The following is a 15602-nucleotide window of genomic DNA, read 5'->3' on the forward strand; positions in this document are numbered from 1 at the left end:
TGTGTAAGTAGGTATTTATTAAGTTAGTTACAGTTTTGATACAAAATTGTACAGGCGTAACAAAACCAAAAAACTCAGGAACATTTTTTCCTAAATCTCAGATGAAAACTAAGGAATAACGGAATAACGTACTAAGGTAGGTATAGCAAACAGATTCTGTATAGGTTTGTATCGTTACTTGTCATAGAAAAACAATGGCCATTTTGGACGTAGAAAATATGTGACAACTGATAATAAACTATTTTGTGAAAATTAGAAAATTAGATGAAATATTAGAAGGTGACTCCGTCAATAAAAATAACAATAATTGGAATTGGAACAGTAAACATACCTATATATTATAATATATATAAATACATAAAATGAACAATATTCATTTGAAAAACCAATCGAAATCGATATAGTTTCAACGTCATAAAACAAGAATCGTTATAATTTATGAGTCTTATATTACATATTTTAATCATGTATGGTATATAAACAATCGTTTAAACAATTTTATAGCAAATAGAATGAAATGTATGATAGTAGGAGTAAGAAAACAAAGTGATGATAGAAAAAATCACACGGGATCGGTTTTCTAGAACGGGGACGATGGAGTGTCGGTACTTCCGGCCAAGACATATATCTCATTATATTATTGTGCGTGGGGGACAATCAAAAAACTTATTTTACATCGAAACCGCAACAATATCAATTACACTGAAATAAATATTAAATCAATAACGTCTCACGAGGCCACAGTTCTTCTGTCGGTCAATCGATCAATCACGCGTCGGGTGTGAGTATCAGTGGCGTGTCGTTGGTGACGATCGAGCTGTGCTTCAGGTTTCGTTCGTGCGTGTTCACGTGATTGGTGCGCCACTCGAATCGGCCACTGGAAAACGCGCTCAGATCCCTGGTAAGCCGCCTCTTACCAGCCATGAAGTCTAACCGCATTTTGAACTCTTGTTTGAATTTTTCCTGCGAATAACAATTATCGTCGGCGTAAAGCTTAATGTTGTTATCGATATAGGTAAATTTTTATTTTCAGTCACGGTTTATCAGACCCGTCGATGTTGGTGAAACATCGATATTACATAAGACATTATTTCGTATAAACTATAAACTAGCCTGCAAAGCGATGAGTTAGGTGTAGGATAATTGTATTTTTTTATTTGGCTATTACATTATTATTATGTTGACGGTGTTTGATTAAAATAAACATAAAATAAGCTTATAAAGTATATTACTTGGGGGTTAAACATAAATTTCCAACTTTGAACAGAAGTATATGTTTTTCGGAAATAATTATAAAATACCTATCCATGTTATTGTCATTGGGGTGTTTGTAGATTTCAGTAAAATGTAAAAAAAAATGAGAACACTATGAAATACATATTCAATTTTAATCATCTTAAATTTGTATGGAAATTGCCTGTACCAAAGTCCTTATTATAAAACATTACTCGCTGGCTACTGTTAAGTAATTACGATTAAACTGCAGAGTATATAGGTACTGTATAATATACATAATCCAATTAATTTCATATGCAGTTCCCACGAGAATCCGTATCGAAAATAGTGTTTTAATAATATATTAATATATATTCATATATATTCATCTAAATAGAGCTTTGATAATATAATATCGCCAGAGTATAATATGCCAAAAAATTTTAAATTTTATATCAAGATTTACTTTTGTACTTTTGGTTACAATTTACGAATAAAATATAGTTATAATAATAAATAAAAAGTGTTTATGTATTAAACTTGGATGCTCTATACTCACGTTGTATATAGAATAAATAAATGGATTGTAACAGCTATTGCTCATGGCAAACCAATCGAAACAGAACCAAATTATGTTGATATAAGGATACCTGAAATGAAATGACCATAAAGTGTATTATTATTTATCAAAAGTAGAAAGTCCTCGGGAAAACAGCGATTTTAGTTATTAATTTAACATAATAAAATTATAATAATAAATACAATAGGTACTCACTCATTTATTTGAGGAAATATGTGTTGCAATAGATTGTACGTTTGCAGGGGCAACCAGCACAACGTGAATAGCGCGACGACGATGATAAGCATTTTTATGACCTTGAAAATAATCGTGTCAAGTTTAATGACAGTGCATTCTAACTTGATATGAATATAAACTATAATAATTGTACGTATAATAATATATTATAATAATATAATATATAATACCTATATAGGTAGTTATTATGTTGATTGTGTGCGTGTTACGTGTGAATGTGTATGGTATACTAAGTGTTCTTCGTGTGGAAAAGTCTCCGGATAAGGATGTTTACGGGATTAAAGTTAGTCATGTGAATGACATTTCTGGTCACAGATTTAAGATCAGTGTAAACGTAAAGGTAAAATAGAATACTCAACTTTATCTACTACTTGAATGAATTGTGAACGTAACCTACCACAAGTTAAAAGAGAAAAAATGTATAAGGTATATTATAATAATCTAAAAAAAACTTGTACCTATATAACTATAAAAAAAATCCATTTGAAACCTTATTATAAACTCTAAACTAGTATAGTTGCAATAGGTAAATACGTGAACAATATTATTTTGTGTGTACTTTAGAAAAAATACAAACGAACTAAAGGGAAAAATCAAACCTGGTCTCTAAAATAGATGTTCGAAAAAAAAATGGTTTTCCATCTGTGAGATGTGACGTACCCGAGATGGTTTTACATAATCTGTCCAAATGAGCGTAAATAGGAACCGTGCTATAGGGTCTGAAAAAAATACCTATAGAGACCCCGCCGCGGGGTCACTCGATGGCTATGCTCGTTGGAGCAGTTAAAATCGAAAACATCACTCAATTTGTTATGCAAAACCACCTCGAGTAGATAAGCGATCAACAGCGTAAAACCAAATTTTTTTTGTCAGCATCTAAAGAGACATATGGCTGGATTATTGCCAATAAATTAGGGTGGTAATTTCCGTATAACGGAAATCATCCAACAGTTAAAATCGAAAACGTCCCACGTTTCGGTATACTAAACAACCTGGGATTATGGTCACAGAATAAAAATAATTTTTTTTGTCATAGCCAATAAATAGTAAGTATTAAGTAATAAACATTGCAGGCTTACTTGCTTGTTAAACCGGAGAAAAATAGTGTATGAAAAGATTCAAGTATTGTGACAGTATAATATAATAAAATGGAGTCGTATATAGGAAATTCACAAACAATGCAAAACATAATATTTAATAATATACTTAATAGTTAATAGACATTTGGATTAATTATCATCCATACAAAAAGCCGATTTTCCTGAACTTTTACATTTTTGTTTATATTTTGCTTAGTTATAAGCACGTAATGTGCTTTTATGGTATGTAGTTATATTATAGCAGTATACCTACCTACTTTGTACAATTGTACGTACCTACGTATGATTTAGAGCAATGATCTCAATATTATAGGTTGCTTAAACATAAATGCTCTACATTTCAAAACCGATAATAATATAAAATATGTACCATTTCGAAGTAATAATTTCACTTAAAACATAAATTTTAAGCTAACAAACTTCCGTGTAACCTACATCAAAAATTTAACAAAATTTGAAATTGTAATTTATATGATTATATCTATCTTGAACGACTTTTCTGTTTTATAGATAGTATCCACTATCCATCAAGCATTCACAAAATTAATTTAAACATTTAAAAATGTACAAGTCATTAGATTTTATTTTCTTGGATTTAGGTTAGAAAATCAATAAAAACATTATCACATCACTATATTGGTAAATTGGAAATAGAGTACGAAAATAACTGTTTATACGTTTTTAAGTTGTGCGATAGTTTTTTTTTTTAAAAAATGTATAAAAATATTATTATCATGTTTTACAAATTAAATAGAATTTTGTAAAGAGCTTAAGGAAGAACTTACTGTGGTCTTATATTATTTGGTTTTGGATGATGTAGTAAGTTTTAAGAAGAGTAAAAAGAAAAACACCATAATATTACCCTAATAATTCATCTGGGCGTAAAAATATGTTGAAAAGCTAAATTCACCAGTAGGTATACTTAAAGTTTTAGTCGTTTATGTTCTACAAATTTTCTTTAGTTATTTATTTTTATTATTTATTAATTAATTACGCCCAAGATGAGCAAAAGTTACATAATATATATACATTAAAATGCATTACTTAGTTGATAAAGAGTATAGTAAACACGGTGGATCTAAAAAAAAATCGAAATTTGTAAGGTTATTATACAGAACATACACATACGTTTTAACGGCTATAACTGTAACTCTGGCGGTGGTAGTCGATATGAAATAAGTGATTATAAATTAGTTATAAATAAGTGAAACCTAAAACTTTTAATGCCTTTCTATACATTTTGTCCAATTGTAATTTAAATAATAAGTATAGATATCAATAATAATAAAAACCGGCCAAGTGCGAGTCGGACTCGCGTACGAAAGGATCCGTACCATAATTAGCTATAAATATATTGGCAACACTGCTTATATTATATATTCTAAGATTTTTAGTATTTGCTGTTATAGCGACACCAGAAATACTTAATCTGTGAAAGTTTCAACATTCTAACTTTCATGGTTCATGAGATACAGCCTGGTGACAGACGGACGGACGGACAGCGGAACCTTAGTAACAGGGTTCCGTTTTACCGTACGAAACCCTAAAAATTACAATAATGGTGTTCTAGATAAAAATATGACTTACCCGCTTTTTATTTCTCATCAGATTCAAGTCTCTCTGTGACTGTGCGTTTCCGGGAGCTGATGAACCCCACAGGGCGAATCCTATCCCTGAATAGGCCCACGTCATTATCGACAGTGGTATGACGTACTGCACGACTACCAGCAGTGCCCTATAAACGAGCATGACGTTCTGTGACAAGTTGACGTTAAGGCAGAACGGCCAGTCTTCGGACACGAAAACCACCCGTTGTGCATACGCCATCGGCGAACTCAGCGCCAGACCGGCGATCCAGATCAACGCGATCACGCACAGGCATTGGGTCTTTGACGTCCTCGCACTGCGAACACAAACACACAAGTACTGTTGTTATTATTGTTATTGTTGTTTTCTATTATTGGGATTAGGCAGGTATAACATTTTTAAGGAGATTATAATAACTCATAAATATAAATAAAAAATGTCTTGGTCCATGAAATCATAATAAATAATAAATAAATTATTATATTATTACGCCTGAATATAATATATACACCAAGGTACTTGTAAAGATTTTTTTCTTCCTGTCACCCGGTAACCATAGTTATACAGTTTTTAGAAAATTATTTATCTGTTGTAGTTTTTGATTTGTGTTCCCTCCCCGCCAAATGCCAATATGGTTGTCTTGGATATAATAATTTGAGTCGTATCCTATTCAATGTATCGTAGACCATAGTAGATCTGTCGTTGAACTCGAAGTTTATAATGCAATATGAATGTTAGAAAGCTGCAGGCGAGGTTTTTTCACCCGATTCGTGCAAAGCTTTAATTTATTGTTCTACAAAATATATTGATTTACTTTAACATGATCATGGACCATCAAAGCGATCGATCGATCATGATAAATGGACAAACAGTTAAACGATACAAATTACGCGTGGTGTGTGAGAATTCACGATGCGACAAAGCTTTCACAAAATATTGGCTGATCCACTGCGTTCTTATATTTTCTATGTACATTCCTATCTAGGTGAGTGAGCACGTTGTACGGTTGAGGAGATAAACGCGAAAGCGTCTGTATAGATTATTATTACTGGTGTTCGTATAAAAATCATGTAAATAGGATTGTTATAAAAATAAAATAAGAAACTTATTTGACGCAATAGTTCGTAGTGTACTTACTTTCATAACAATATCACATACTTACAGCACAATGTGATCGTATTATAATAAATAATATATACCGCCCAATACCCACCCAACTAAATCCAGTCACACTAGCTAGGGCTGTATCGGATTAGCTTAGGGATGTGTAATAAAAACCGTATAGAGGTTACGGAAATAACTATATAATGTTGAGATAAGTATAAAATAATATACATAGTGTTTATGATGATATAGATGTCAAAAGTACCTACTTTGTTCAAGAAAAACAACGGTCTTAAAACTAAAGATTAACAATTTAAACTATAACTTATAAGCTGAAAAACAATAATTCATAGAAAAATAATTATTTAACTTAGTTAAAATATGAAAAATATATGTTAAAAATTAAAAAATTAAATTGCTAATTATTTCCAATCTATCATAAAGTGGAGTCGTGAAGGTAATGCATTTTATAATTTTAAAATAGATTAAGGGAGAAAACCAAAGTTTCGTTAAATTTAAGCTATAGAAACATTGTTATCATTATTTTTATAATTTTTTTTTTGACTATAGATAAATTCACTGGTTTTATAGAATTCAAATAATAAGCGAATTATAACACAGGTTATAGAGGTTCTAGAAGTAAGGGTAAGTTAAGAAATATTTTCCAAAATTTCAAAACACAACATAAAACATTCTTTTTTTACAATAATATGACTACCTATTACTTTTGAAAAAATGTACAACATAATATGAATTTTTTATGTTTATTGTTGAACAATGCAGTGATGTGCATTATAATTAAAAGTAAAAAAAATGTGTAAAATAAAAAAATTATGATTTATATCAATAAAATATATCAAATTGTAAATTAATTAATGTAATTAACCAAGTTTATAAAAGGCACTGCAAAATTAAACATTCCAATCCATAGGCTTAGTCTTAGTCTAAATTAATACATTACCTATATATTGGGGAATAAGAAGAAAGAGGAATTATTATTGCTTATCATACCATGATGAATTTATTGATTGATTAAAAAGTATAAAAAAACATAGTAACTGGAATCTGGGGTTAATGTTTTGAATATAATATTGAAAAATGATCGTTCAATTAATTATATAATATAATAATATTTTTCTACCGCTTAATCTCGTAAATAAAAAAGCTTTTTACATGATTAAAAAAATATCATATTGTCATAAATAGTTTTTGGAAAGAGCGCAAAAATAATTATTCATGCTAATTTTATTGGACCAAGTCTATAATTTGAAAATGTCAACATAATATTTATATTGATCTTTAACTAATTTCATAATGTAATTCAAAATTATTTTTTCAATAGCTGAACAAATCACGAAAACTTGTTTTGACTTGGAAGTAATAACAATTAACTTAAACTTTTATTTCCAATTCATGATAGTCATAAAATCATAACTCTTATGGTATTATTCTTAACATTAATTTACATGATTTTTCTAAATGTAAATAAACCGTGGAAGTTACTCTGATGTTTATTGTTTACTAAGTTTCGAGTGTACCTACCTACCTCGCCGTTGAATCGGTTTCTATAATGGATGTTTTAAATTTTAATTCAATAATATAACCTAATATATAGACTGGAATACTTTTCTGTTCAGAATCGTTATGTAATGATTTATCATTAAATTAAATAATTATTAAGCTCATCCATTTCACTATTACAGTGAACTACTCAAGTACTCAACAACGACCTATAAACTCGAAACCTACTGTATATACCTACCTAATATATACAGCAGGTCTACTTCACCGGCTCTTAGTATTGCCCGTTTATTGTGTATGATACTTACTAAATGATTGAAAATAATAAATAATAATATTATATAATACAACTGAATTTAATTTTGAAATGTCGATACTGTTTATAATATCTATACAAATTATAGATATTGGGTACTACCTATCTATATTTATTGTAATTATAATTTTTAACAACATGGTACATACATGATATTTACTATTTAGTATTTAATTATTATTATTGAAATAGGTATTGAACAATTATTTTAATAGTCAGTTTTAGGTTTATAGCCTACACTATTATAATATAGAACACCTAAATTATGCCCCTGTTGTATAATATAGTTATGACAGTCCATCACGATTTTTGGTTTCACGGTCATCAATTCCATGATTATTAGTTTTGTAAATTGTAATCATCTTTTATTTCGTTCATCATGGAGTATTAGTATTTATTAAATATTATGTTCTTTAATTTAGATGTAAGACTGATAGATTTGGTAGTTTTTTGTTGTTTCAAGTTATTTTTTTACTTGATCATAATATTAATAAATAATGTTGCTTAGGCAATATGACATTATAATAATCATTTTCACTTAAACTACGAGTATATAGATATTATATTATTTACTATTTTAGCTAACTATTTACAATTTTATTTAAAATTTGTAACTTAGTTAAAACTACTGTCATGTGCTTTTTTCTCAACACTCGTTTTATAAATATTATTGACGGGACATTTTAGTTTTGAAACACTTGATTGGTTCGGTTTGATGAAATAACTTTTTTTGCGGTAAATAAAATAAAACAATCATCTCGTAAGAATAATTTTCTCGCAAGCGAAATTCCGTGGCATATTATAAACCCACGTATATAATAATAATATTATGATATCATAATTATTATTATTATAAAAACGACGTAACTATATAATAATGCATCCGTTACTGTTCCACGTAGCTATGTGGTTTACTCGAGGAATCGGTAGAACGTGCAATCGATATGTACAGTCAGTGCAGTTACTACTAACGGCAAGTACAACATTTGAATAAAAATTTACCAATTCTTCCATTCCTGGTCGTCTTTACAGGGCGGAAGAGTGTGAGCGTATATCTTACTAATGTTATTATGTGCAAATCTCGTACGTGTGTGATATTGGTTTTCACTCGCGTAAAATATGTAATTTCAATAACTTCGACGTTTCCGCGCATACCTACAATAGTTTTGGCGCTTGGAAACTCTTAAAATGTTATGGCAGCCATATGGGCCAGGGCCCTTAAGATAATCTCTTAGTAGCAGCAGCCACATAACGTATGTTATGGCTGCGATTTCTGAGCCTACTGATAACATAAAATTGGTTGTATTATACCTTGTTTATCATCATTTATTATACATTGCAAGAAATACCATAGCAAATTATTCACATGCATATTACGCACCATTATTATTTATGTAAAATAATAATAAACGTACGTGCTTAGGATTTCTTATTTACAATGTATACCCAAGGGATTTCATTGGATTAGTATTTGTGATTCTGTGGACCCACACAACAAGTATATTATATTATATAATGTATACGTTATTATTCTGCAATATATTATTATATTTTATACTGCAGGAACGTGAACGTTGAATGGACAAGTTACACTATCAATTGTAACTACTAGCTATAGTTATAATTTACTCTAAAATTGTGAATCTAGTTATATAGGCTACAATCAAAGCGACTTGGCTACATTGAAGGTTTAAAGTTGCAAGTATTACTTAATTATTTATATTTATTTTTTAAATAAAATTATCACACTAGGTACCTATTAAGTATTTTTTGCAGCTAATGTTATAATAATATATTAAGAATTCACGAGAAAAAAAGTATTAGATAAGTAAGTTATCACTAAAATTGTATTTAAGAGTATTAACACAGACATTTATTAAAAAATTATTGGTATCAAAATTATTACAAAATTTAAAAACTTACATGACATGTGGTTACTGGTTAGAGTGTGTTACATAAATACACTATCTAAATATCAAATGGAAAACAATAATATATTGTACATAATGTTAATACGTAATATGGATAACATAGGTGCCTACCTACCACACGAGCAGTATGCACAACATTAATATACATTTTTAAAATATTAGGTACTAATACGAAAGGAAAGGTGGCGAATAAAGAGAGAAGAATAAAAAATAAGAACCTAGTTCAGTGTATAAAAAAATACATACGATTCTGTTTAAACTATAGACATCAATAGGAATTAATTAAATTGAATTTTTTAAATAAAAATAAAACTATTTTAGTACCTATCAATGTTCATTGTTAATTACATGAAATATTTCAATATATACAATTATAACATAAGTGTAACAGATATTATCAAATTATTATAATATTTTAGTCTCAACTCAAGTCAACATTTCAAGTAGCTCTATGCTTCTATCTTCAACAATGTTTTATTTTTTATTACAACGTATCAAAGTTCTCGCATGCCGCTTTCGCCAATACACCATATATCATTTAAAAATACCAGAATTTTATATTAAACAATTTTAAATTATAACTATTTCAGACTGGATACGTACAGAGGAATGTATTGGTTTGACATTTTTACCGTGACGCTTTTTTTTACTATGTTTTCCTTTGAACACTTTTCGGAGAATTGTTTTTAAAGTTTCATGTAGAATCTTCATATATTTTAGATCAAAAGTTGATACGGAACTTAAAACATGCATTTTTTGGTTTTTCAATAGCCTTTGTCGTAAAAAAACTGCTGACAACCGTTGAATTAATGCAAAAATTAGGCGCGGTTTTGAACTGAGATCCTCCCAGAATCTTTTCCAATTATGCGATAATTTACATTAGAATATATTCAATTCAAACTAACATCAAATACATTACTATACGTCTATACCCTGTAATAGAATATTGCAAACGAAGTGAGATGAGTTCTTTTTGTTTAGTCCTATTGTTTTACATCATATATTACATTATTTAAAAATCCGTTAAAAACTTCATTAAATCCAATTGTTATTCATTCAATCAGTGTATAAGTAATTAAGAATCGGCTTTATTTGTACATTGTAATTTGTATGCAATTATGCGTTTGTACTGGTTTAGCTAGCGATAAAAATTATAATGAATTAATTGTTCATTGTTAATTTGAATAAAACGTGTTTAATTTGCATCGTAAATCGATGGTATTTTTTTTTACGGTTGATTAATTATTACTTGCAACGGAAAACAATATTCAACAATTTAAATCTTACAAAAAATATTTGATAAACAATAGGTAATAAATAAATAAATTTATAATAATATACATATAGGTAGTAGATACCTACTATTTAGTATTATGTCGGCCGCAATTAAGTACCTACATACTAAGTAAGGATTAATTATACGCATGCTGTTCGTCGTAACTATTATAGACTCGGCGGAATCGATAACATCACAGGCGTAAAACCGTCTGAATTTTGCTTTACCCTTTAATAAAGAATATGACCCAATTCTCAAAGGCTTACCAGTTGAAATTAATATAATATACTCACGCGAACGGATTGAGTATGGCTTGGCGCCGGTCCACAGCTATGGCGGTCAGTGTGAACACACTCACTGTAATGGAAAGGACGTGTATGAATGGACAGAAGGCGCACATGAACGACGGCAGATTCCATCGTTGAAGCAGAGCGGCTTGAAACTAAAAAAGGAAAAAAACATAAATTAGCCATTTTGTCATAAGATATCCTATCCTATCCGTCGTAATTAACACGATGGTTATGTTTTGTTGTTTTTCTCTAATCTAACGAGCCGTTAAAATGATTATCGTATTCACCTACACTATGTAGGTTAGTAAAAAAATGTCCGTAAAACGTTACCTAAAAGTTGAGTATAATATATTCAACTCTATATTATACACAACACGGTATAGTAAGTAAGCGAACACCAGATATCGGAATCAAATGTTGTAATACCTACTGCTACAGCCCAATAATAATATTATCTACAACGCCGTTTTCATCGGGTCTATTCGTGTATGCAGCGTATACCTATATTATCTTGTCCTCTGGGTACTATATAATGTCGTTGATGATCATAGGTCGCATGCACCGGACGTCCGAGACAGACCCGTTGCCGCACCGGACATATAATAATTTAGCAACGATAAACATCGGTGCCGGTCTGTTTTTCGAAGTTGAAGGTGTCCCCGGTATACAATATTATAGGTTAACAACAACAACATCGCACAGTGGGTACTCGACGATATATGGGTATCATTGGTAAATAAAATTATAGTTATGTGGGCGTGAGAATAAAATATTATGGTTCCTTCGATGAACACGACGGTAAATCTTACGGAAACGACTTCGTACTTCTGATATTATAATATATTATACCGTATAATTTTTAATCTGTGTAAGACGTTGAGATATTTATAATAATAATCTCCACCGTTTGATGATGTTATAATATCATTGTAACCACATAGGTATATACGTCTTGTTCAAAACGATTTTAAAATTAATTTAAAGTAGGTAATTATTAGGTCGTATAGCCATTAGCCGTATGTATAGGTACTTGAGTAAAAAATATTTAGATACATTTTCAATAACTATATATAATTACATTACTTACATAATATATATGAACGCTTTTCTGAACCAGAGTATTTGCTTATAGACGTTTTATTTTGGTACATAAATATTTGAGTAGAATTATGAATTAATATTTATTTTAATTGAGTGAATCCAAACTTTTATAACATTTAGTTTGGATTTTATTTAAATACTTTAGTATAAAATCATAAAATGAGTATAACATATATTTTAAATATATTTTAAATTATTAATCATTTTTAAACGTATATTTAAAATGGATTTTAAATACCAACAAGTATTTGAATAGTTGGGTAGGTACTAGGTATTAGGTAGTAGGTACCTACTTAATATAGCCTAGAATGACTTAAATAAAACCAAAACAGTACGAATCGATATTATACATAATATTATATTTATAGTATCGACTCTACATAAACGGCGAAATTGCGTTTTGGTGTTACTCGCTAGTCCGAGAATCTAAACATTTTCTCCGCGTTTGGTTATCAATAATTTATCTCGGTATTGTGGTATATAATATTATTATAATGATTTATACACCATGTATTGGCGTTACAGGCAACAACTGTAGTTACAAAACTCGAATGTTTCATAACGGTTTTATTCGCAGTTACCATTATATATTGTATTTTATTACATTGTTTGCAATTATACCAATTATTCGTCGAAAATTAAACATTATATAAATTTATATCGCAATACAAATACCGTAGACATATTATTATTATTATACTTTATGTTCGCCTGTTTTTTTGTTTTTAATTGCCCGTAATATACGAACACTAAATCATTGCGTGGCGCTCAAAACAAATAGTTTATTACAGAGTTTTTTTTTACGTATTCTTATTATTATTTATAGCTGATATTGTGTAGGTAATAACAATAATTATATTACAATAGTGGGTGATAGGTACCAGTTTGGTTCAGTCGTTTAGAATAGCAAAAAATAACAAATTTATGATATTAAAATATTAAATACTTAATAGTTTATAATAGGTACATAAAAAGTTAATTCTTAATCCACATTAAAACTGAGAGAAATTTTTATTTTAAAAACTCGTAAATTTTAAGTTAACTGCAACAGAAACAGCTTTAAAGACAAATAAATCACTCTTTCTAAACTGTCTAAATGTCAAAGAAAATGTTATTAAAAAAAAAAAAAATCTAATATATTATCAGCAAGTACCTATCTTAATTAAAAGTCAAGTGCGATGTTCATTTAAATTCGAATTATTATTGTCGTTTTGAAACAATAGTATAGCCGTATAGGTGCCACGGGTATAATAATATATGTAATTGGTTGCATAATAATATATCCCTTGAAAACTGTATAGAACATTACCGTTGGTCTACGCCGTCGGTTACGTCTAATAAAATGTATAACGTGTGGGTTGAATTGTATCTTTATTTTTTTGGGGTGTATATTTGAGAATAATTCATTTATTAGCTTAGGGTTTTGTCCGAGTCATTACCGTTAATTATTACAATTAATAGAACAAACACATATTTCAATATGCACGCACACGCATATAACCGTATTATATCATATTATTATGTGCTCGTATGAGAGTTTAAGTTTATAAGCCGGCAGCAGTTGGATTTTGGTACGAGGCCAAGAAATGATATCCGACCCTACGGGTGGTAATCGCACAATAGGGGGCTGAATGCGGACCGTAAGGGACCGGTTATTGTTTTCCGCATACAACAATAATAATATAGCAGAGAATGATTAACCGATGGGTGACGGTGTTGGATATAGCGTATGGAATAGGGACGACCCGTGAGATGGTTTGATGAAATATTTGTAATGCTTTAACTATAATATATTACTTCAGTGAAATAGCTCAAATACTCGGCAGCTGAAACTTTACAGTTTTTAGGGAACGTTAAATGCGCGGTGGCAATAAAATATCCAAGAAAAAGAATCCGATGTCCAATGAGTGTTATCGCTATATTTTTTTAACATGTGAATTCCGTTTTTGAAAAAAAACATTTTATACTTAATTCAGATTTGTTCGCACTCTATACAATATAAATCACCGTCAATGTAAACATCAATACGTCGATGATTTTGTATTTTAGAAAAATATAATACAATAATATGATACAAAATAAAAAAAATCAAAGGTACCTATTATTTTATTTTTTAACAATGTCAATATTATTGGTTTGTACGTTTTGGAAAATTCTTTTTGAGACAGCAAGTGTGTTCCAAATGAATTATTAAAACCTCAAAATATCTAAGTAAAATATTACCAAGTATATTGTCGAAAGTCAATTTTCTCAAAATCATCATTAAAATATAATAATATATGCGATGGTAAAATTATTAAAAATTAAGTTATCTGCTTAGGATCATAATAATTATACATTTATGTGTGAAGAATGCTCATTTTGTATTTTGTGCTTAACGTTGAATGTATTACTTACCTCTAACTTTTAGCCTCAAACTTAAAATTTAGGTGATTTATGGATGTAAATTGAATCTAGTTAATTCTTTTGCAGTTTTGCGCGTTAAATTTATATAAAAAAGGAAAATTTTACCACAAAACCAATTTTCTAAAAATAAAATTGTTTTTTTATTGTTATTCAAAAATAAATAACTGTAGAAATTGGCAATTTTCATTAAATACCTATTGACATTAGAACTGTCCAAACATAATATAAATTTAAAAATATTTGTCACTTCCTAGTGTTAGTGTATTTCATTTAAAATTTTAATTTTTTTGAGATTTTTTTATTTTATTTATTGTATTGATAAAAATGTTGTGTGGAATTCAAAAGCCTTAACAATTCAATACAACGTTCTTATAAATTGTTCTTGCAAAAATCAAAAAATATCAAATCTGAAGAATACATAATCACAATATTTTCAATAAAAGTTGGAACTTCAGATTTAAGTGAAATGTATCAAATTAATGTAAATACATCCCCTAGTTTTATTAATTCGTGGTGAGATAAAAAAAATCATATAATTTCAAATTGTAATACCTACAAGACCTTGATACAAGATTACTTGTAAGTTAATCTTCTTGCTGCTAAAAAATGTAAGCTGAAGTTTGATCTCAAAAGTTCTTTGTTATTTTGTTGAAACTTATATTGCAAATTTGCAAAAGACATTCATCGTATAAGCTTGAAAGTTGAAACATTTCACTATAACTAAAGTTATCATTTCTAGCACAAAGACAATTTTGAAATATGTCGACTTATTTTAAGCGATTTATATTAAAGGCGTTTTAAATATTTGAAATTTTTCAATAAAATATATATTGATAAAAAATATTAAAATCTTGAAAATATAATAGAAATTTTCTTATAAGTTGTTCTTATAGTATTTAAAACATTTAAAAAATACATAGGTAATACAACATTTTTTT

At 28.9% G+C, this 15602-nt stretch overlaps 1 protein-coding gene across 1 annotated transcript in view; it reads right to left on the minus strand.

The window, feature by feature from the left end:
• Window positions 1–307: 307 nt before the first annotated feature.
• Window positions 308–15602, minus strand: part of LOC100169468 (tachykinin-like peptides receptor 99D) — a 49777-nt gene continuing 34482 nt past the window's right edge. The window contains exons 4-8 of the mRNA XM_008183127.3: window positions 11161–11309; window positions 4720–5035; window positions 1991–2091; window positions 1775–1865; window positions 308–963 (exon numbers count right to left, since the gene is read on the minus strand). Coding sequence (XP_008181349.1) covers window positions 769–963; window positions 1775–1865; window positions 1991–2091; window positions 4720–5035; window positions 11161–11309 — 852 coding nt within the window. The 3' untranslated portion in view covers window positions 308–768. The remainder of the gene's footprint in view (window positions 964–1774; window positions 1866–1990; window positions 2092–4719; window positions 5036–11160; window positions 11310–15602) is intronic.

This window comes from Acyrthosiphon pisum, chromosome A3, assembly GCF_005508785.2.
Source record: "Acyrthosiphon pisum isolate AL4f chromosome A3, pea_aphid_22Mar2018_4r6ur, whole genome shotgun sequence".
Taxonomy (NCBI): domain Eukaryota; kingdom Metazoa; phylum Arthropoda; class Insecta; order Hemiptera; family Aphididae; genus Acyrthosiphon; species Acyrthosiphon pisum.